The sequence below is a fragment of the Ursus arctos genome, unplaced genomic scaffold (genome assembly GCF_023065955.2).
Source record: "Ursus arctos isolate Adak ecotype North America unplaced genomic scaffold, UrsArc2.0 scaffold_19, whole genome shotgun sequence".
Classification (NCBI taxonomy): Eukaryota; Metazoa; Chordata; class Mammalia; order Carnivora; family Ursidae; genus Ursus; species Ursus arctos.
The window spans coordinates 13445683-13468254 of record NW_026622863.1 but is presented as its reverse complement, the minus strand read 5'-3'; the positions used below and the strand labels follow the sequence as shown (position 1 = coordinate 13468254).

The window sequence follows — 22572 nt, the reverse complement described above, 5'->3', positions numbered from 1 at the left end:
GAATAAAAACTACAGCTGACATTTGTATAATGATTTCTAGAACACTGTTATAAGGGCATTTCATATACTACATTATTTACTGCTCACAACAACCCCATCAGGTATTTTTATTATCAGCCCCATTTTACAGGCAAAGAAACTGAGGTACAAAAAATTGAGCAACTTGTTTAAGGTCACACACCTAGTTAGTGGCAGAGCTAGGATTTGAAGCCAGGTAGTCTGGTTACAGAGTCCATGCTCTTAATCACCTCTCAATTTTAGAGAAGCATGCTAAACGGCTTCTCTAAAAAAGAAACTAGGTATTTGCTTGAACCAGTAACAGGCCACTGCTCCTTCCTCTCCTTCCCCTCTATGCTAATGCCGGATTTGTTGGAAAGTTTCTTTTCTAACCAGTATTGTGTATGAGCAAGAAGCACAGGATAAACTAAGAATGTGATGCAAATTTAAAAGAATTCTGAGAATGGAGATCATCTGAGCACCGTTAAGCTGTTTACGGTGATGCAATCCATAAGGTAAAGGGCCCTGGTCGTAGTACCTGCTGTTCTTAAATTCATGTAGTATGTGTGTATACACACACACACACACACTCATGAGTTTTCTTTCGTCAACATCAAAAGTTGTTCTTTGCAGTGTCAAGCCTGGGGGTAACCCTTTCCACAATGTTTTCTCATTTTGAAATCATCCCTTTCCCAGCTTGTCTATTGTCTTTCAGATCACGATGCGGCTCTTGTGATAATGGTCTGTCTAGCTTCGTAAGAAATGAGAGCCTGAAGGCACCCTGGGAGACAGGGAACCAAGTCCCTGCATCCAGATGGACTGACCACATGTCAGAAAAATAGGACCGTATTCTGCGCATATTAAATCTCCAGTGTTAACAGAGAGGGTACTGTGAGCCACTGAAAAACATGAGCGACCTGCCCTGTCTTTAGCGGATGTGGCACGCTGAGGAGCACTATAATCTGGGGAGTTCCAAGTGCTGGAGAAACAAGACAGTACTCTGACTCTGAGCACTGCAAGTCTAATCTAGTCCCAAACGCAGAGAACAGAAACTCCGGATTCCATTACGGCCATGTCGATCCCGAATGAAGCCTCATCCATTTAATCTAGTCAGGAACAACCCTTTCAATAAGCAGACAGGTTCTGCTTCAGAATCCAACAGGTAACTGAGGTTCAAGAGTTCCACGGCTGATTCCTGAGGAGATCAGGTGGACTGTTTGCCACTCTTCTGGCAGGAAGGTCTGCTGGTATTTACAGCTCAGTGAACAGTAAGCAGCGAGAGAGCACCATCCATCAGCAAAGGAGAACTCATCTGCTACTTGATCTGACATTCTGTTTGCGCTCATGCGGTCTCCAGAGAGCAAGGTGCATACAAGGTGCATCCATTTGAATAAACGTGGAGACAAGAGGAAGGGGGAAGGGCAAAGCAGGCAAGGAGAGGATTGCAGAAATAACAAGCCTACAAATCTAGAAGAGTAGCTCTCCAGAGTGCTGCCTCCACATGGGACCCTTTGGGGACGTGCAGGAAACGCCCTTTTAGACGGCTGCACTTCTACAGAGCAATGGCTACCCGTGGCCACTCCCCTCCCCACATGACTGCCACCTAGTAGGTGCTGCACAGCAGCGTGCTGAATGAACACAGGCTTGCCGTGAACCTAAGCCAAACAGGAGAGCCCTAGTTACAAAGGTAGGGTCAGCTGGTGGGAGGGACACCCCCAGCTTTTGGCAGCAGGTGATGTCTTAAGACTCCCTGCCCCAACAGGATGGGGTCTGTCCTCGGAATCATAACCTGCTGTAAAGGCTGGGGTATTTGTATGGGAAAGGACGTCTGCACCAGGCAAATCCTGGAATTTGTTTTACAGTGGCACCGAGAAGGCACCTTGGGCGTGAGTGCACACATAAAGTGCTCCATTTTACTGTGTCCATTTATGTACAAAGCCAGCAGCTTGCGGGCCATGCCTCACTGCCACCTTCCAACTCTCTATCTTCCTAAAAATCCACTTACTGCTCCAGAGACAGACAGCCAGACCGTGACATCCCGGAAAACTCAACACCTCAAATGAGGGTGAACTGTGGTGCCTACAGCAACTCCACAAGTTTGTTTTACGTTTTCAACAGGTATGTAGTCCTAACAGTTGCCACTGCTCAAAACAGGAAGTCCCTTAAAATGATATTCTGTTGCTTCCATACTTCATAAAATATAATTCTTCAAGAGAGCTCTTTGTAAGGGTTTTGGTAATTAAATAAAATTAACACCTCCTTTTAAAATTTTGATTAGTCTGAATAAAGAGTCCCACGGATTGCAAAAATGATAAGGCCATATCACAGGTGAGGTCACGGCCTCCTAATGAGCAGAATTATTTAAATACCACATGTTAAAAAAGGTCACTGATTACTCACGGTGTGTGTAAAATTTTATTTCTGCTGTTTCAATGATCATTGTTTATTTCTCACTACTGAAATGTTTTGCATTGTCTGACACAGAGCTCCCAAAGGCTAACTCATGATCACATATACAAAGGAAAAAAACCCCAAACACCCCAGCAAGCTATGCTCAAATGAAACTTTTAATAAAGTATTAAGAATCAGGCTTTTAAAATGACGGTCTAATCTGTGGCATTTCTTAAATGGACGGAGGTTTCCCCCTATAACACGTATTAAGCAAAAGAATTTCAAAGGTCAGTCTCCCTGCAACATTCTTAGTCTGATGTCGGTGTTAATAGTTCGTTCTGAGCAGCATCTACCAGTCAGTCCTTTGTCGTATAACTTCACTTACTATGGCATATACGGAAACCTAGTCCTTCCAATCTGCATGCCACAGCGCACGGATGAGAATATGGGCTCAAAGGAATGGCTCTTTGCTCTTCTGGAAATGCTGATTTAAAAGGGCCTGGAGATGTCTGAATATCAATATTCTTTCTCTCAATCCAACGGGAGCTATTAAACCCCAGACCCCATGAGGAAATCATCAGATTCTCACAGGGCAATCACCCATGGAGAACTCTCTAATTTCATCTATCCAGGTGAAATAAAGCAGCATCCAAATTAATTCATACATATGGCCTGATAGGTTGCTCACCAATCACACTACACAGGCAAGTCCGAAACTGCTTTCTGTAAATGCCACCCAGATTTTTGGGCCCCGCCCCACCCACAGTACAGGTCTCCTGACTCAAGTGACTCTCAGTCAAGTGGCGATTGGGAAAATCATCTCTGCAAGGGAGGACTCAAAAGCATTTGTCACTAGGATACAGTGACACCAATCCCACATTTTGTGGTTAATAAAACAAGTCCTGCATCCAGCTTGGCATAAGGCCCTGATCTGATTTATTTCAAGCCAAGCTGGAGGGCTCACAGGAAAAGCTGCCATTCATGAATGCTTCAGGAGGACGGGATGCCAGGGTCCCTTGTGGCAAAATTTACATGGAAATCTTTTTCACTGACCTTTTGAACAAACCTAGGCTATTTCCTAAAGAGTTGGGTGTTATTTAAAAAAAAATATTAATACTTTTACCTACAAAATCTCAGTTTTGCCTGACATTTTTCTCCAAAAATGTGTCCGGTGGGAGTAAGAAAAGTGGGGGTGGAGAGGGTACAGGTAAAAGAGAAGAAATGCTCCCATACCTGATTTAACCATCTCAGACATCTCAGACATCAGGGCTTGACTTTTTCCCCCTCCTCAGTGTAACTAAATATGAGACGCATAAGACTTTCCTGGAAAAAGCCTACATACAACCTTCATTTAAGATTTCCTGCCGCAATATATAATTAGGAATTTTCGTTCTAAAATGGCACACCTATTTCCTCAGAGAACTCTGCTCTCTTTGAATAAAAAAGGCGATGTACCCTTTGGGGGACTGAGTATATATTTTTAAACTTCTTATTAAATCAACCTAATTTATGGGGCATGTTCGGGGGAAAAGCAGGTAAGGAATTGCCTTGGTGAACGCAAAGTTAATTTGCAGACTCTCCCCCCACCCTTCCCCTTCCCCGAGCCTTTCCGACTGCCTTCGGCCCCCTCCGAAGCGGCTCGGTTCTCTCCGCCGGGGCCCCGACTCCGTTCCGAACACTGCCGAGTCCCTCCGAGCCCCGCGCCCAGTCCGCACCGAGCTGAGCCGAGCGTCACCGAGCTGAGCCCCATCGACTTTTCCGGCCTCAGCTGGGCGCTGTCCACCACTCGCAATGCCTGAAACCTCACCCAGCCCTGGTGGCCAGGGCTTCTACCCGGCTTTGAGGCCGCCACCGCAGATTACAGACTTCTGAAGTTTTGAAACATCCCCCTCTGGGAGAGAGGGGTGGCGCTGCTTGCATTTACCGACCTGCAAGGGCTCCAGGCAGATGCAACATGCACCTTGTTGCAAAGAGCAATTCCCCAGGCCCCGCCTCCCCATCCATTTGGGCTGCACAAGCTCCAGAGAAGCCCCAGGCCAAATTACCCGTGGCTCAGAGGGGTGCGGCGAGCCGAGGGAGCCTCTGCAAAGAAAGCCCCAGGGAGCTAACGAAAATAAGAATATGTCAAACAGACGTGGGGAAATTGTCTCCGAGTCGCTACTCCCTACCATCATGGCGCCGCCTAGAACCCGCTTGTCATGCCTGTTACACATGCAAGATTTTTTGCATCTTGGTTCTGAAACCACAAGCATGCTTCGTCTCCCACCCACCTTTCTGCGAAAGGGGTTTTTATTTTCCATTGTTTTCCTACGGGATGCAATTACTTCAGCTATTCTGTCAAGTTGAAAAATAATCATTTTTGTTTACTGCACAGCAACCCCTAATTAGGAGCTGTGTGTGCACGAAGGTGTCACAGCAAAGCGACGTGGAATCCTCGCTAAACGGTCTTAACGAACTCCCCTGTCCCGAACTGACAGGCCAACGGAAGCAGCAGGGCCAGGAGGCCCTGAGGGCGCACACCCCTTCCCCGCAAGCCACCCCCTCCCAAGCAAAGCTGCCTGTGGGCTCACCAGGAATTGCCTAGTGGATGGGGCAAGAAGCAAGCCTGAGAGTGGGAAGGAGGGGCGAGGCTCCTTACTGAGAAAGTGTGGAAGGGAAGGAATATCCCATTTTGTTTTAATTTTCAACCATCACTCAAATCCACCCCCAGTTAATTAGGAGGGGAAACTGATATCTAAGGCAGAAGGGGGCGGCGGCAAGTGGGGCCTGAATTCCGCATTGTGGGTAGATTACAAGGAAGATGGCCTATGCAGAGTGTAAATAAATACACTGATAAAGGCCATGGAGTGAAGGAAAATTGCCCCTGTCAGGAGAGCAAACGCTGGGAGGGTGGGGGAGATGAAGGGGGAAGCAAGGGACGGGCATTCAGCCTCAACCAGTGTCTCCCTTCCACCTCTGCCTTGGATACAGCTGTGCCAGTCACACCTGCTTGGAAACCCACCCTCTTCCCTGCCACATGACCCCTTCCCCTAACCCTAGTCCTTTTTTGGGAGACGGGGGAGGGGGGGAAGAAACCACAACCTCCAATTCAGCACCAAATCCCTGAACAGCAGACACTTGATTCTCCACCCCAGTCTAGGGCTGGGTCCCCTCCATGTTTTAGCCAAGTTCAAAATCACTGCCCCAGGAGAAGAGCAGGGGCAAGTGGGATTAAGGATGTGGAAGGTGGGGGGGGGGTGGACGGAGGAGGAGAGAGAAACACAATGAAACAGAGACACAGAGATAGAAATGGAGGTAGTGATACACCCGAGGAGCAAGAGTAATGATCATAATCATGCCAATAGTGTGATGTTCTGATCAATATGGCGGCCACTGTCATTCATACAACTACAGGCGCTCCACTTCCCTCCCCCCCACCGCAAAAAAAAAAAAAAAAAAAACAACCCACCCGGGAGTTGGGGTGGAGGACCCAGAACCAACGTAGGGCGTGGGGGAGGGGAGTCAAATCCAGGTGTGTGTGTGCGTGTGTGTATGCGAATCAGAAACCAGGCCTGGAGAGCAATGTGGAATGAGCAAAATAATACAAATGACAAAAAATTATTAATAAAAGTACAAATCCCAACACCACAGGGACTTACTTCATCTGCTTCACAATGGTGCTTTTTCCTGATTCTCCAGCCCCTGTTGGGACAGACAGGGGGAAAAACTGGTGAGTGTCAGCTTAGGGGAACGGAGGGGAGGGGGCATGGGGGTAAGGCAGGCGAGAGGGTGGACGATTCTAGGCACACAGTGGTGCCATATCGGGGACCAGGTCTCCCCAGGCACTAGTAGGGTGGGAGAGCGAAAGGAGGTGGGTGCGGAGTGGCCGGGGTCGGGAGATGGGGGTGGCAGCCCCGGTCCTTACCCAGCAGGAGTAATTTCACGTCTTTGGCGGCGCTGATGCCATCCTCTTTGAGGTTTTTCTCAATCGCCTTGCTCCGCTCGAGGGCGGCTCTCTCCTCTGCGCTCAGAGTACATCCCATGGTGGCCCCTTCCCTGCCACAGCCCGCACGACTCGGCTGGCACGGCTCCCCGGCTCGGCGCGCCCCCCACCCCCCCTGAGAACAGAGCCTGGGCTCAAAGGGGAAAAAACCACGATATCCTTCCCTTGGCTGAAAACAAAAATGTCGGGAAACCAGAACCCCCCAAAAAAGACAGCCGCTAACAAGATTCCAGCAGCGGAGACTCGCGGCAGCTGGCGGGCTCTAGGGGTGTCGAGGCGAAGGTGGCCGGGGTCTGGGGCTCCGGGGCCGAGGGAGGAGGCGCCCGCGGTCCGAGGAGGCGCGGGCTGCAGGCACTGAGGCTTGTGCACGACCCAAAATAAATAAAATAATAGTTGAGGCAGGAGCCGCAGCCGGAGCCGGCGGAGGGTGGGGTGGGGGGCAGGGTGGGTCCTTCTGCCGCTGCTGCCGGAGGAGGAGGAGGCGGCGGCGGCGCGGGGTGTGGAGGGAGTGAGTGAGGGGGTGCTGCTAGTGCATGTGCATCGCGAGTCCTCAGCCGTCGGTGCGTCCGCGGCGCCTTCGCCGACCCCCGCGCTCAGGGCAGGGCTGGGCAGGGGGCCGGGCCGGGGGGCAGGTCTCTAGCGGGAGGCGACGTCGCTGTCTCCCAACGCTCGCATCGTTCGGTGGAGCCTACCGGAGAGAGAGGGACAGCGCGAGGGAGCCGCGGGCAGCCGGGAGCTCGAGGGGGAGAGAGAGAGAGAGAGAGGGAGAGAGAGAGGCTGGGAGGGAGGGGAGAAAAAAATGAAGGGAGAGCCAGCGAGCGCGCGCGCCACAGCCCGGGCGGGGGAGGGGGCGAGCACAGCGCGCGAGTGCGCCAGCGGCTCTGCGCACCCCGCACCGCAAGCCGCCCGCTGACGTCAGCAGGGCCGCGCGCCGGGCCCCCGGGACGGGGAGGGGCGAGGTACGGGGGAGGCGCGCGCGCCGGGGCCCGCGTCAGCTGGCGGCGGCGCGCGCGCTCGCGGCGCGGCCTCCCTTCCCCCAGCGCCCCCCGCCCGCGGCTCCCCGAGGTGGGCGCGTGCGGGTCCTGGCGGGGGCGGAGCCTGGGGCCGGGCACGCGCCCGGGCGTCCCGCCCCGCCCCCGCCCCCGCCCCCGCCTGGCGCGCCGGGCGCGGAGACCTTCTGGTCAATGGGAGCGCGGGACTGGGCCGCCCTCGCCGCGGTCAGGTGGGCCCCCCAGCTCGCGCTCCGCGCGGCCTCGTTCGCTCTCCCGCTTCCGCTCCATCTTGGCTCCAGCAGCTCGGCTTTTTGGTTACTCTCCAACTGCCGGGGCCGTGGCAGCCGGGACCAAGTGACCTCAGCGAACGCTAGGAGACAGTGGGTCTGACTAAACCCGCGTTCCCGAGAATTCGCTTGGGGCGTGGGGAGAGATGCGGACTGTCCGCTTCCTGCGACCCACAAACATTAATTGAGCACCTAGTATGTGAGAGAGGAAGCTGTGAGGAGAGGAACACAGCAAGATGAGACAAAGCCAGGGCCTGTTCTCAAGGAGCCTCTGCCTCCCTGTGCCGTCGCGGACTCTGCTCCGAGATTCCCGGTCATAGGTATCAGCGCCGGAGACAAGTCCCACCCTGGGAAGCTTTCTGGTTGGGAGGGACAGGTTTTCATGAGCTCCTAGCACATGCTTACGCTCAACGCAGAGTTTAAACGCTTTTGCTCATTTTGAACCGTTTAGTTTGGTGGAAATCTTTGCGTTGAATTCCCTTGTCCTGCCCCTTCCCCAAAACGCAAATAAGTAAAATGAATTTTAAATAGGTTTTTGGTGAGAGAAGAGATTTTCTTCCTTTCGTCAATTTTTAAAACACTTTACCCCCACCTCTTTTTCAAATGAAGACCCAGAAACCCCGGCCAGTTATTTAGCATACAGCTAATCAAATACCGAGGAAACACGTACACATTTGCCAAAAATCAGACATGTTCTGGGTGGTCGGTCTCTGAGATTTTGAAGGAACTAGTTCTCACTGCACAAAATGGTTTTACAGTCAGTTCCAGCAGACAGCCCCAGGGGCCTTTCTAGAGAAAGGGGCCAATAGGAAAGGTTGCATGGGGATAGGACAGGCAAGAGGCCAGTGGAAAACGTTTTTTCTAACAGTTGGGCACTTCAGTGGCTCTGAAAGCAAACTTGTTTGTTTCAACAATAGAAAAAAGCATCCCTGTTTTGGAAATGTTACCCAGCATAAAAATATATTTGCACTGGGGGTGGGTGGGGGACGCAGTTAAGGCCCACCCAGAAGAAAACATTTTTCCCTTGAATTTTTTAATGTGTTATTTGTCTCTTTCTATAAATAGCTATGTCAAAGTTGTGTGTAATGCAATTTGAATATTTAAATTTGAATCACATTTTATGTATTCTAGGAAACTGACAAAGGGCTCCTAAAGAATTTGTTTTATAAAATAAATAACTTCTTCGCTACTTCCCCTGACCCCAGCCTCCTTTGGTGTGTCTCTGGGGAGGGGAGCTTAAGGGATAAATCTGGTTTGCTTAAAATGAGTATGTCACTAAAAATCAGCCTTCCAGATCCAAAATAGATCTTAGGTACCCAACATTCTATAGAATCTATTATTTCTTCTACAGGTTGCTAGGATGATTATGCAGATCTATCTGATATAGGGAAAAAATTCAGCAACTTCACCCAGATTCTGCTATCCCTACAAGGCTGCGTCTGAAAGACCAAAGAGGTAAGAATATAACCATTTCTTTGAAGATGGTGAGTCAGTCTTACATCTTCATACTCTTTCACGTCTAGTAGTTTTTATGATGTTAGGCTGCTGGGGAATTGTGGCTTATATGGTTAAATCAAACTATCCTTGCTTTTAGTTATATTTATTCCTTCTTGGTATCACACCTAGTGTGGTGAAGGCATAGACCTGTTTTTTTGTTTGTATGTGTGTGTGTGTGTGTATTTACTCAGTACTTATTAAGCATCTATCTACCATGTACCAGGTAAAGTTCTAGGCACTATAGATGTTGTATTTCAGGTTTTGTTTTCTTTTTCTGGGTCACTTTGCATCTTTATAACTGGGCTTCATAAAACAAGTAATAATAATCCACTTTATCTGTATAGTGCTTTATAGCTCACGGAGCACTTTTGTAAAACTTATCTCTGTGGGGAATGTAAAGGCAAAGTGGAAAGAGCCAGATTAGTCTGCGTATCCATTTTACAGTTGAGAAAACTGAGCCTTTGAAGGGGCGAATAACTTGTTCAAGGTTAGGTCATCATTAAGTAATAAACCAGAGGTCCTTTTATAAGTTTGTGGACTATTTGGGCAATAAAATGTTATATAAATATATAAAGCATACTTTCTAGACTCTGAGAAAGCTCATAGCCCCAGAACCCACACATATCTGCCCCCCCTCAAAGGAAGTGAAGATGACAACATCCCAGTTCTCTGCGAGTTGTGAGTAATTAGATAATACCACAAGTGTTTAATTTGCCCACAATTAATTCCTGTGGGAATGGGGAAATTACAATCCTAACATCAGGAGTGATCAAGGACAGTTTCCATTTGTTTTTATTTTGTATGATCCCCAGAATTACGTTTCTTTGATTATTGCTTTTGGCCAGAGAATCATGCGCATTTACCAAACCCTCAGTCAACTATCCCCCTTGCCATATACGCACACACTGTTCAGCATATTTTAAGTTTAAAAAGTAGGTAATTAGAATGTTCTATATACTCTCTAAAAGGGGCAACCGCAAGAGCCTACATTAAGTTACTTTTTTACTACACGTGGCTCCTAATAGTGAAGGACTGTAATATATGATACATGCAAGATTCCCCAGTTCTGACTTATAGAACATGGGCTCTGATTAGATGAGCTGAATTTCCCTATTTCTTCCCATTCATGATTACTTTAATTAAATATGCATATAATGATAATGTACTGTGTTTAATATATTGATTTAGATTCAAAGAAAAGTTTAGGTAGGTATAATCTTGGATTCTTGAAACCCAGGACTGTTTTTTCAAAACCAGAATTAGCTGGGGTGCTACTTAAAAATTCAGTTGCCCATCTTACTTCTATCGAGTCAGACTCCTCTGCAATCTGCATTGATAGCCACTCCCCAGATGATTTTTTTGTATACAAAATGCTAGATCTTATACATTATGCAGAATCTGTATGTGCCAATTAATTCTGCTAGGAGTTTACTTTTTTAAAGTTCAAACATCTCACATGTTTCTGAATTCAACTTTATGTTTACTAGTTTTGTATATTTTTTGGTCAAAGGAAAATATAGAAGTTGCTATTCCTTATGAACACCACTGTCCTGGGAAGAAAATAGGCCAGAACGTGTGGTTCATGAACGAAATGAATCCATACCAAACGTCAAGTGAATTAGGCATTTTAGGGCGAATCATAGATCACTAGAGATTTTAAAGTTTCCCTGCTAAGGGTTTCTATTATGAACTTGATAGCTCACAATCTAACTTAGTGGCCAATATAATTTAGAAAAATGTCTGGGTTGGGCTAAGAGATGACCTAGTGTTTTCTGATAGGTATCTGGCATTAATGAAGGAAGATGCTTTTTTTTTTTTTTTTTTATCAAATTTCTGTTTATGTCCCTAGAAGACAGGCCCCCCTATTTAGTCCATATTCACTTCTCTGATATTATTTTGAGCGCATCTCTCAGACCTATCAGAGCAGGGGTTCTCAAATGGTAAATGGTGCTAAGAATTACCTGGGGTGCTTTAAAAAATGTGGATTCCTGGGTCCCATCCCTAAACTTTCTGAATTAGTAAGTCTGAGATGGGGCCTGGAAATGTTCATTTTTATAATCATACCTTCTCCCCTAAGTGATACTGGTGCACTTTGGGAAACACATCACTGGAAACACATCAACTCCTTTGAGGCGAGGGAGTTGTCCTATCACTTTGTGTATGTCCCAAAAGGTCAAGCATGGCCCACTGTCCACATGTCATCAGTCAATACTTGTGAACCACATTCACCTATCTATAGGCAAGGGTTAAATCAGATCATTTATCAAAGTTCTCCCCAGCTCTGAGACTTTTTGATTTTTCTAATAGAAATTGTGTGACTTGATGATTTGGGAAGATTTTTAAGATTGAGTAAGTTCAAAAAGGTAGTGGTTTGTTTTCAAATCAGGTTCTGAAAACTGAAATGATACTGACTTTAAATAAACAAATGGGAGATTTATTGGCATTTGGGAGCTGGTGGGAAGAGAGCATATGCCAAATGTTTTTGAAGTCCCCATCAGAAAATTCTTTGCTAAGTTTTTTGTCTTGTTTGTTATTTTGTTGAGTTCGTGGAAAAAAAAGTAGTTTCTTTATTTATAATTGTTAGAAATAAAAGATGCCATGGGAAGAAATAAAGGTTTCATGTATTTTTAAATGAAGGGACTTGCATGAAGGAGCAGATTAAGACTTGTAGGTAATTGAATTGAGCTCTTAAGTTATTGAAATCCATTATGTGGTCACTCTCGAGAACATTATTTGTTGAGTGTACTTTGATGGTTCAAGAACCCCAAAGAGGGTGTGCTTTGTGATTTTTCTGAAGTTAGGATAGCAAGAGAATCCCCCAGGGATGCATTTGGCTTATACTGAGCAGAAAGTTTGAGGGGTTAGGACTAGTGCTTTCACATTGATAAGATTGACCAAGAGCTGAAAATGAAGTTGGAAGCTTGGCTTAATGTGGAAGCATCACCTACCAGCCAGGGTCTGTGTTAGAATTTTCTTGGAAAATATTTCTTTAGAAATCAAGATTCTTATTTGTTATGATGGGAATAATAGTACTTTTCAACCTCCCTGGGCTGAAGTTGACAGATAAGATTAGCAGGTACGTGTTTGTAAAGTATTTATTTAATACTTACTAAGTCCTCCAGAAGACAGGAGATTTCCTGACATGAAGATTTCTTGCATTATTTATCAAATTTTCTATCTCCATAGAGCCTTTCATGCATGCAGCTCCAACACGTTTTAGACATTATCTCATTAGTCTTCTGTAAGCTTCAAGGTCCAACGAATTATCATCACATTGGTCTCTACAAATAGAAATGTTTTTCTTTGTTCCTGTCAGTTGTATTTGTGAAAGCAAAAAGTAGGTGAATTTTTATCTGAATCCAGTTAATCCCAGTTTGAACTTGCCGTAACAAGTATGACTGGGGGACAGGATAGGGAACGTTAATTAATTCAAACTTATTAGAAGTGGGTTGAGGGTAGAAGTAGGTTGACTAGACTGATTACATTTTGGGACCTGTCTCCATCCTCTACATGTGATTTGGGGTGTTCCCAAAGCCTGCCAAATACCGAGAACACGTTGTTCCAGTCAGGTAACATCGTCTTCAGTTGAGCCGACATTTGGACATGCTGTCTGTTCCCCAAAGGCCTGAAAAACTCTGACCTCTGTGACAGAGAAAAAAATTCCTATGTGTGTGATGGGGGCACATCTATAAAATTGAAGAAGGGCAATTCAGAAAGAGACACATTTTTAACCAGACACCTATCCCATAAGGACTTTTAGCTAGAATCATTCAGAGCTTCAAGTTGGAAGAAAAGAACTGAACTGATTTTCCTCCCAAACTGTCCGTATAGTCTGCTGCCTCTCCCCATGGCCACTGTAGCTTTCGGAGAGGGCTAGGAGTAGAGGAAAGAAAAAGGAGGAGGAGGACTCTGAATTAGTTATATCCATTATAAATTAAAAACAGTGCTGTTCCTAATGACCAAAGAGAGGACATGCACAGATCTCAGTAAAAACACTGGATGCAGTTTAAAATGACCAAAATTAATGAGGTGGATGCCCAAAAGCAATCTTAAAAAAAAAAAAAAATCAATGGTGCCATCTCAGATTAAGAGATGGGGTGAATGGGGCATGGAAGGAATTGGTCAGTTTGATCATCCTTTCTTTTGATTCTACCACCTCTGCTTCTGTTCTAGGAAAGAATCATTTCTCTTTCTATTTTGTCTCTCCCACCTCTGCTTCACTCCTGTACTTGGCTTTATCCCCCCACCCCTAAACATTTCTCCTGCAAGAAATTAGTGATAAGAAAGACATTTACCCTGTCATTGCCTTTATTTATTTACTATGTGTTCAGTGCGTGTGTACCATGTGCTGGACTCTGTACTAGGAGCTGGGAGTAAACTTGGAATACAACACACATGGTCCCCTGGCAGCATGATACACATAGCCTCTGATCTTTGAATTATACCAAACTCTTGTACAATATTTGATTTGATCCTTTTAACAACTTTGAAATAGTCAAAATTTCTATTTACATTTAATGCTTAATGAAGTTAAGCTTAGAGAAGTTCAAATGATTTACTCAAGACCAACTTGGTAAATTTTGTAATCAGAATGGTCACCCTAATTTTCTACATTCCAAGACAGTGGTCTTCCTGCTATATCATGCTACTTCCCTAAGATCCAGGGTTCAAAGATTATATCTAAGTTGCTCTTTGAAATAGACCTAGACCAATTGTATTATTCACATTTTAGTTAGTTTTTCATTTACTCAATAATCCTCCCCTGCACTGTCAGATATTATTGATCATCATAAATGGACTTTATCCAAGCAATTCATGATCCCATGATATTTATTCCAATAAATGATTCCTGGCTCTTAATACTGAATTAATTATTTTTGTAGTGCACAATTATCAGAATATTCTCCATGTTTTGTGATACCCCCTCTCTCATAAAGATAACAACTAGAAACCAGGCATAGATGATGTAGAGCTGTCAAAGGAAGATAGTAGAAAGCTTTAGTCCCAATAGATTTGGACAAATAATAAATGAACGTAATTTTGAAAACTAAAAGGAAGAGACATCAAGAAAGGCAGCAGAGTAGAAAGAATACTGGACTGGGAATCAAGAGACAGAACTTTTAGTCTTGGTTCAGCCAGCTTTGGGACATTCAGTTCTTTTTCCAGGACTTCATTTCCTCAATCAAGGAATTGACTTTCAGGCACCTATTGTATTCTACATACATAATTCTAAATCTAAGTTAAGTGGACAGAGATCCTGGAGAGTGACATTGGGGAGGCTGTAGGAGGCAGATCAATAGGTCCCTCCAATGGAGCAAAACAAGAAAATGTTACAAATCCATTCAGTCCTTGAATCTGAATCTGCCTGTTCCACTTTTGAAATGGTTCCCTTTTCTCTTTTCCTCCCTTCAGATCAAGAATGAATCTTTCATACTTCTTATGGCATTTCCTTTAGAAATAGAACACCTCTGTGAACAAAACAAGCCAGTATTATGAAGGGACCTTAGCTTGACTTTGATTTTTCAACTTAGAAGTGACACGACACCACTCCTAGATATATATACTGGAATTTTTTTAATGCCTATCGTGAAAGGTTTCCTCCAGATTGCCTCGTATTCCTTTCAGCACAGCAGGCAGATAATGGCTCGTAATCACCACCCAATTGATTTTGAGAGTATTTCTTTGTGGGTGAATGGGATGAGTGGGGAACATCCCACAGGGCTGGAGAGGGATAGCCAAGGGAGTCCCATAGATCCAGGAGTGAGACAACCAAAGGCGCAGAAAAGCTTGACAAGGGTTCGGCCTTCTCTCAACACCCTCCACTAGATCTGTTGAGTCCTGCCATTGTGATTTTCTCTGGCATTGGCTCTAACAGTTCTTCCAATGCTTCACTTACTTCCCACACCCCCAGAGTACATCTGCCAGATTAGTAAGCACTCTGTTAGAGACTACTAGTTGCTCCCTGCCTATTTGCAGAGTTTCAACGAGGGAATAGAAGAATTCAGCATATGCTTTCACAACTTTAGAGATACAAAGCTCTAAGCTTACAAGAACCAAGGATTTATGGGTTCATCTAATAGTGAGGAAAAAAAAATAAAGTATCCCTTTTACTACAAAAGTAATCTGTTATTTTAAGGAAAAGTGAATTCAACAGAGGATGTCTGGGTTCTCTACCTTAGAGTGGCTAGGCTGCAACATTTCAGAATTTCTAGGAGGTGAGGATGACAAACTGTTGACTCCAGGATCCAGTTGCCCCTTGTTCCCCTTAGAGAGCTATTCTATTTAGGACTCAACCTCTTTCACAGCTAGCTGCCTACGTTGTAACTGCTGAGAAGAACCACTGTCACCCCTGTGACAACATCCTGAGGCTTACATCTGGAACAATTCAAGTAGGGAATGGGAAGTTGGGTCAGATAGGTCCTTTGTAGTCTTGCTCCCTGGGGCAAGCTAGCTCTTGTAATGGGTCCTGGACTGATCCAGTCCATGAGCAAGGAAATCCAAGAGCCCCTAGATGTGCTGCTTGGTAGCTGAGCATCAGATCAGTCTCTGTGCTGGTCCTTTTTTGAGTTAACCCCAGTACAGAATAGCCTCTCACTTTGGTTCCAGTAATCGGTCTTTTAGGTTCTTTCTGACCCTGCTTTGGGACTGGTATTCTACTTTGATCCTTTTAACTTTGTAGAAATTAGAATCCAGTTCTTAAACCTAAGTCTGCATGACTTACTACAAGCTGCCACATCTCTGAAGTCCATCATCTGTCTGTTTGAAACTTTACCTATTGCTAATCCCCAACTCCTAACACATCTCTGCAGTTGGTTTCCATCTGTTGACATTGTAGGACCTTCCTCCCACTCCCATAATGGTCTACATGAACTATCTGCTTACTGCCAAATTCCCTTAACACCATGTCTTGGCTGCATATTTGGAGTTTTTCCTTTTGGTACCTATTGAGTGGATCTGTTATCCTGCCCAGTTCCACTGGGATTGTCTATAGTCATTCTCAAACTTTAATGTGCATAAAAATCACCAAGAGTGCTTATTAAAAGTACAGGTTCTGGGGCTTCACCCTTAGAAATTGTGATTTAGTTATTCTGAAACAGGGCTTAGAAACCTGCATTTAAACATATAGCTCTGAATAATTTTGAGGTATAAATAGTACAAAAACCTCACTTTGTCAAAATTGGTCTAGTCTCTGGAACTTGATCCTTAGGCTCATCCCATCATCAACCAAACCTGATTTTGACAGATCATAAGAAAAATCACTTTTCCATGAGGATTTTCTGAATCTCATGATCATTGTTACATTTTAGGATATTATTTTTGTTTCTATTTTTCTGCTTACTAGAAACTTTACAGACATTCTAATTCCTAGCTCTTGAATCTGGCTAGTAAATCATTTAAACATAGTACAATTTAAAGAGTTCAGATTTTGCTTTACACTTTGGGCTCTGACTTCTCTGTGTTAAAGATAACTGAGTGTTTTAGAAATGCATGAATCAATACCTCCAGTGTAGCCTGCATTTTAGGGCAATGGGGAAATGTGTCTTCCTCTTCTTGGTCTGGATTCATGCTTAAATATTGCCCTCATCCTGTGTCTATGTATGACATTATAGGAGTAACATAATTCATGTATAGATTGGCATAAAGAGAAAGGAGCTGGACACAGGCGCTCTGGAGACAGAAGGAGTCCAAGTGCAAGAGAACTTCTCTGTTGTATGGTTGTGCTTATGTGAGGCCCACCCTGGTCCAGATGCACTATTCCTCAGATTCAGGGTAAACATTTTTGGAAAGAATACTTCAAAAAGCATGTTGTGTACCTCCTACTCCATTATATCAGGTGTGTGAAAAGGCACTGCCTGTCATGTAGAGAAAATTCTGAGTCATTTGGGACCCCCAGGGGACATCAAGAAACCTAGGGAAAGAGTTCTGTTTCTGGTTAAGATGGAGTAACAGGTACTGCCTATTTATCCTCCCACCTGAAGCAACTAGAAAAAAACAGACAAAATATATGAGAATGTATTTTAGACCTTGGAAATCAGGCAGTGAAGGACACTGATTCCTGAGAGACAGGAAACAAATGAGGTAACCCTATGATTGCCATGGTTTACTGCCTTGAGGGAATTTTCAGGCTGTGGTACAGAAGGGGAGAATCCAAGTGGAGCTCAGCAGACTCCCTGGGTTGAGAAGATGTAGTTGAGAATCCGGGAGGACCAAGAAAGCTAGAGTTCTCATGACAGAGCTCTGGAGGGGAGAGATCTGTACACAGAGAGAAGTCTGGATATCTGCAGAGTCCCTCTTGAATATTCAGATTGCTAATTGGCAGATGCACGTGAGGAAACTGCATAAGAATGGGAAAGAACCATTAGAGATGATTAGAGGGAATGGTGGCAGCACTTGCACAGGTCCAATAATAGGGCCTGTTCTTATTAGCTAGACCAGAACATCTCATAATTCATGGAGTATTTGAGAGAGTACTCAGAAGGGTCTTGTTTCAGTAGTGGGGAATAATCAGTTTCAGACTAAGTGTTATATTGATCCTACCCAACAAGCAAGATCCAAAAAGATCAAACTGTTTCCAAGGAACCTTATTGTTGTGAAATAAAGCTCAAGAATATTTTAAGAATACAAAAATATTCAGCACCTAACAAGGTAATACTCAGAATGTCTGACATCAAAACAAATATTACCATGCATTCAAATAAGCAAGAAAATCTGATCCATAATATGGAGTACAATCCATCAAGCAAAACCAAATTAAAACTGACACATATTAGAATTAGCATAGAAAGACAATAAAAGTTATTAAGTGCATCTTATCTGGAAGTAGAGACTTAGAATATGTTTCTTTAAATGTATAAATTAAATGTCTAGAGATGAAAATTATAATATATTAGATGAAAAATACACTAGATGGGATGTACAGCATATTAGATGTTAAAGAAAAAAGATTAATGAATTTTTAACATAAAATACAAACTATTCAAATGAAACACAGAGAAAAAAGAAATTTAAAATACAAGGCAGACATAAATCATACCTTATTAATAATCATATTAAATGTAAATGGACTAAATACTCCAAGTAAAAGGCAGAAATATAGCCCAACTATATACTGTTTACAAGAGACACGCTTTAGATTCAAAGACACAAATGCATTGCAATAAGAGGATTGGGGAAAAAAAGATATACCACGCAAATAGTAACCAAAAGAGAGCAGTAAGGGCTACACTTATATCAGACAAAATAGACTTTAGACAGAACTTGTTAGTAGAAACAAAGAGGGATATTTTATAATGATAAAAGGAAGATATAACAATTTATAACATTTGGGTAAAAAACAATTACAAACTTATATACACTTAATAGTGCCTCAAAATACATGAAACAAAAATGGACAGAATTGAAGAGAAAAATAGACAATTCAGTAATAATGGTTAGATGCTTCATTATCCAACTCTCAATAATGAGTGAATGATTATGCAGATCAGCAAGGAAATAGAAGATTTGAACAACATATTAAGTCAACCAGGCCTAACAGGCATCTATAGAATACTCCACCCCGAAACAGCAAGATTCACATTCTTCTCAAGCCCACATTGGAACATTCTTCAGGCTAGACCAATAGTAGGCCATGAAACAAGCCTCAAACTTAAAAAGATTGAAATTAAAAAATTGAATAAAAAGGAGCATCTCCAACCACAATGGAATTAAATTAGAAACCAATAGCAGAAAGAAATTTGGAAAATTAACAAATATGTGGAAAATAAATAACACATTTCTAAATAATCAGTGGGCCAAAGAAGAAATTACAAGAGAAATTAGGAAATATTTTGAAATAAATGAATGTGAAAACACAACATGCTAACACTTATGAGATTCAGCTATGGGGTGCTTAGAGGGGAATTTATAGCTATAAATGCCTGTATTAAAAAAGAACATCTAAAATCACTATCCTCATCTTCCACCATAAGAAGCTAAAAGAGAAGAGCAAACAACCCAAAGCTAACTGAGGAAGGAAATAATAAGAGTGGAAATAGAAGAAATAGAGAATAGAAAAACAGAGAACATCAATGAAGTCAAAAGTTGATTCTCTGAAAAGATCAACAGAATATAAACATTTTACTTTGACTGATCAAGAAAAAAGAGAAAAGACTCAAATTACTAAAGTCAGAAACGAAGGAAATTATCATTAATTTTAGAGAAATAAAAGAGATTACAAAGGAATGCTATGAATAGTTGTATGCCAACTAATTAAATAACATAGATGAAATGGACAAACTGCTGAAACTGACTCAAGAAGAAGTAAAAAATCTGAGTAGACCTATAACAAATAGAGTTTGGATTAATGATTTAAAATTTCCTGGGGTACTTGGCTGGCTCAGTTGGTAGAGTGTGTGACTCTTGATCTTGGGGTTGTGAGTTCAAGCCCCATGTTGGGTGTAGAGATTACTTAAAAATAAAATCTTAAAAAACAAAATAAAACAAAATTTCCCACAACTCCCAGGCTTAAATGGCCTCACTGGTGAAATCTACCAAACATTTAAAAATGAATTCTAATATTTTACAAACTCTTTCAAAAAACAGAAGAGGAAGAAACACTTCTCAACTCAGTCTATGATACCGGCATTTCTGTGATACCAAAACCAAAGATATCACAAGACAACTTCAAACAAATATCCGTTGTGGATATGGATGTAAAAATCCTTAACAAAATACTAGCAAACTGAATCCAGTCATATACAAAAGAGATGCACCATGACAAAGTAGGATTTATCTCAGGAATATACCAAGGTTGGTTTAATATCTGAAAAACAATGTAATACACGATTTTCATAGAATAAAGGACAAAAACGTGATCATCTCAGTTGACACAGAAAAGGCATTTGACAAATTCTGGCACTCATTCATGATAGAAGCAGTCAGCAAAGTAGGAATAGAAGAGAACTATATCAGCCTGATAAAAGGCATCTATGAAAACCCTGCAGATAACATTATATTTAATGGTGAAAGACCGAATGCTTTCTTCCTAACATCCCAAAGTTAGGATGTCAGCTGTCATTCTATTTACTGGAGATACTGGAGATTGGGAAATTAGGCAAGAAAAAGAAATAAAAGGCATCCAGATTGGAAAGAAAGAAGTAAAACTCTCTATTTGTAAATGACAAGATCTAGCAAGTTTGCAGGATGTAAGATCAATATACAAGGCAGTTGTATTTCAGTACCCTAGTAATAAACAATCTGAAGATGAAATTAAGAAAATTTAATTTACAATAGCATCCAAAACAAAAAAAAAACTTGGTAATAAATTTTTAATAAAAGAAGTACAGGACTTGCTCATTGAAAACTACATAGTATTGTTGAGAGAATTTAAAGAAGATCCAAATAAATGGAAAGATACCCCATGTTCATGGATTGGAAAACTTATTATTATTAAGTTGGAAATACTGCCCAAATTGATCTACAGTTTCAACATACTCCCTATCAAACTCTCAGTTGGCTTATTTTGAAGAAATTGTCAAGCTGATCCTAAAATTCATGTAGAAATGCAGGGGACCCAGAATAGCTAAGACAATTCTGAAAAGGAAGAACAAAGTTGGAGGACTCATACTTCTTGATTTTAAAACTGAATACAAAGCTGTAGTAAGGAAGCCAGTGTAATACTGGCACAAGGACAAACATATAGAGACATATAGATCAATAGAAAGGGATTAAGAGTGCAGAAATGAACTCTTATATTTATGGCCAATTGATTTTCAACAAGAGTGCTGAGATAATCTAATAGAGAAAGAATAGTCTAGATAGGTTAAAAAGAATAAAATTGGATCTCTACCCCACACCAAACATAGAAATTATCTCAAAATGGGCCCTAGATCCAAATGTAAGAGCTAAAATAATAAAACTTTTAGAAGAAACCATAGGAGTAAATCTTCATAATATTGAGGAGATGCTTTCTTAGATACAACACCAAAAGTACATGGGGCTCCTGGGTGGCTCAGTTGTTAAGCGTCTGCCTTCGGCTCAGGTCATGATCCCAGGGTCATGGGATCAAGCCCCACATTGGGCTCCCTGCCCCACTGGGAGCCTGCTTCTTCCTCTCCCACTCCCCCCTGCTTGTGTTCCCTCTCTCGCTGACTGTCTCTCTCTGTCAAATAAATAAATAAAATCTTAAGAAAAAAAAAACCACCAAAAGTACAGGCACAAAAGGTAAATAGATAAGTTGGACTTCATCTAAATTAAAGCCTTTCATGCTTCAAAGGACATCAAGAGAGTGCAAGACAACCCATAGATGGGTGAAAAATATTTGCAAGTCATATATCTATTAAGGGACTTATCTCTAGAATATATAAAGAACTCTTACAAATCAATAATAAAGAAGACAAATAACCCAGTTTAAAAATGGACACACAAGAAGATATACAAATGGCCAATAAGCACATAAAAAGATATTCAACATCATTAGCCACCAGAGAAATGCAAATCAAAACAATAATGAACTACCACTTTACACTCACTAGAATGGATGTAATAAAAAAGACAATAAAGTGCCATGAGGGTGTGGGAAAGTAAAATGGTGTAGCCACTGTGGTAGTTCCTGAAAAAGTTAAATACACTTCATGACCCAACAATTCTATTCCTATTCCCCCCCAAAATGAAAACATACATGCACACAAAAACTTAATCTACATAGCTGCATTATTCATAGTGGCCCCAAAGTGGAAACATGCCAATTGTCAATCATTTGACGAAATGATAAAATGTGGCATATCCATACAATGGAATATTATTAAACCATAAAAGAGAATGGAATAATTATACATACTAATACATGGATGAACCTTGAAAACATTATGGTAAGTGAAAGGAATCAAGCACGGAAGACCAAATATCATAAAATTCCATTTATATGAAATGTCCAGAAGAGGCAAATCTATAAAGATAGAAAGTTAATTAGTGGTTGTCTAGTGTGGGGGAGGGGGAGGATGGGGAATTACTGTTAATGTGTTGTTAGGCATAATAATGGTCTCCAAAGATGTCCATATTTTAATCTTTAGACCTTGTGAATATATTACCTTACATGACAAAAGGGAGTTGGCAGAAGTGATCAAGTAAGTATATAGACCTTGAGATGGAGGGATTATCTTGAGTTACCCACATAAATATCTAATCACATGAATCTTTAAAATGGAGAACCTCTCCCATGTTTGGTCAGAGAAGGAGATGTGAATGGTCAGAGACATGCAATGTTGCTGGTTTTTTAGATGGAGGAAGGGGACCAGGAAGCAAGAATTGTGGGTTCCCTCTAGAAGCTGGAAAAGGCAAGGAAATGGACCTTTTCCTAAAGTCTCCAAAATGGAATGCAGGCCTGCCAACATTTTAATTTTAGCCCAATGAGGCTGTTTCAGATTTCTGACTCCAGAACTCTAAGATA

At 42.5% G+C, this 22572-nt stretch overlaps 1 protein-coding gene across 2 annotated transcripts in view; it reads right to left on the bottom strand.

Moving 5' to 3' along the window:
• Window positions 1-7178, bottom strand: part of GNAO1 (G protein subunit alpha o1) — a 165293-nt gene extending 158115 nt beyond the window's left edge. The window contains exons 1-2 of one of the 2 annotated variants that reach the window (XM_026494787.4): window positions 6293-7178; window positions 6027-6069 (exon numbers count right to left, since the gene is read on the bottom strand). In XM_026494787.4, the coding sequence (XP_026350572.1) occupies window positions 6027-6069; window positions 6293-6410 (161 nt within the window). In that variant the 5' untranslated portion in view covers window positions 6411-7178. The remainder of the gene's footprint in view (window positions 1-6026; window positions 6070-6292) is intronic. The other variant, XM_026494788.4, reaches the window with a different exon arrangement.
• Between the last annotated feature and the right edge of the window lie 15394 nt (window positions 7179-22572).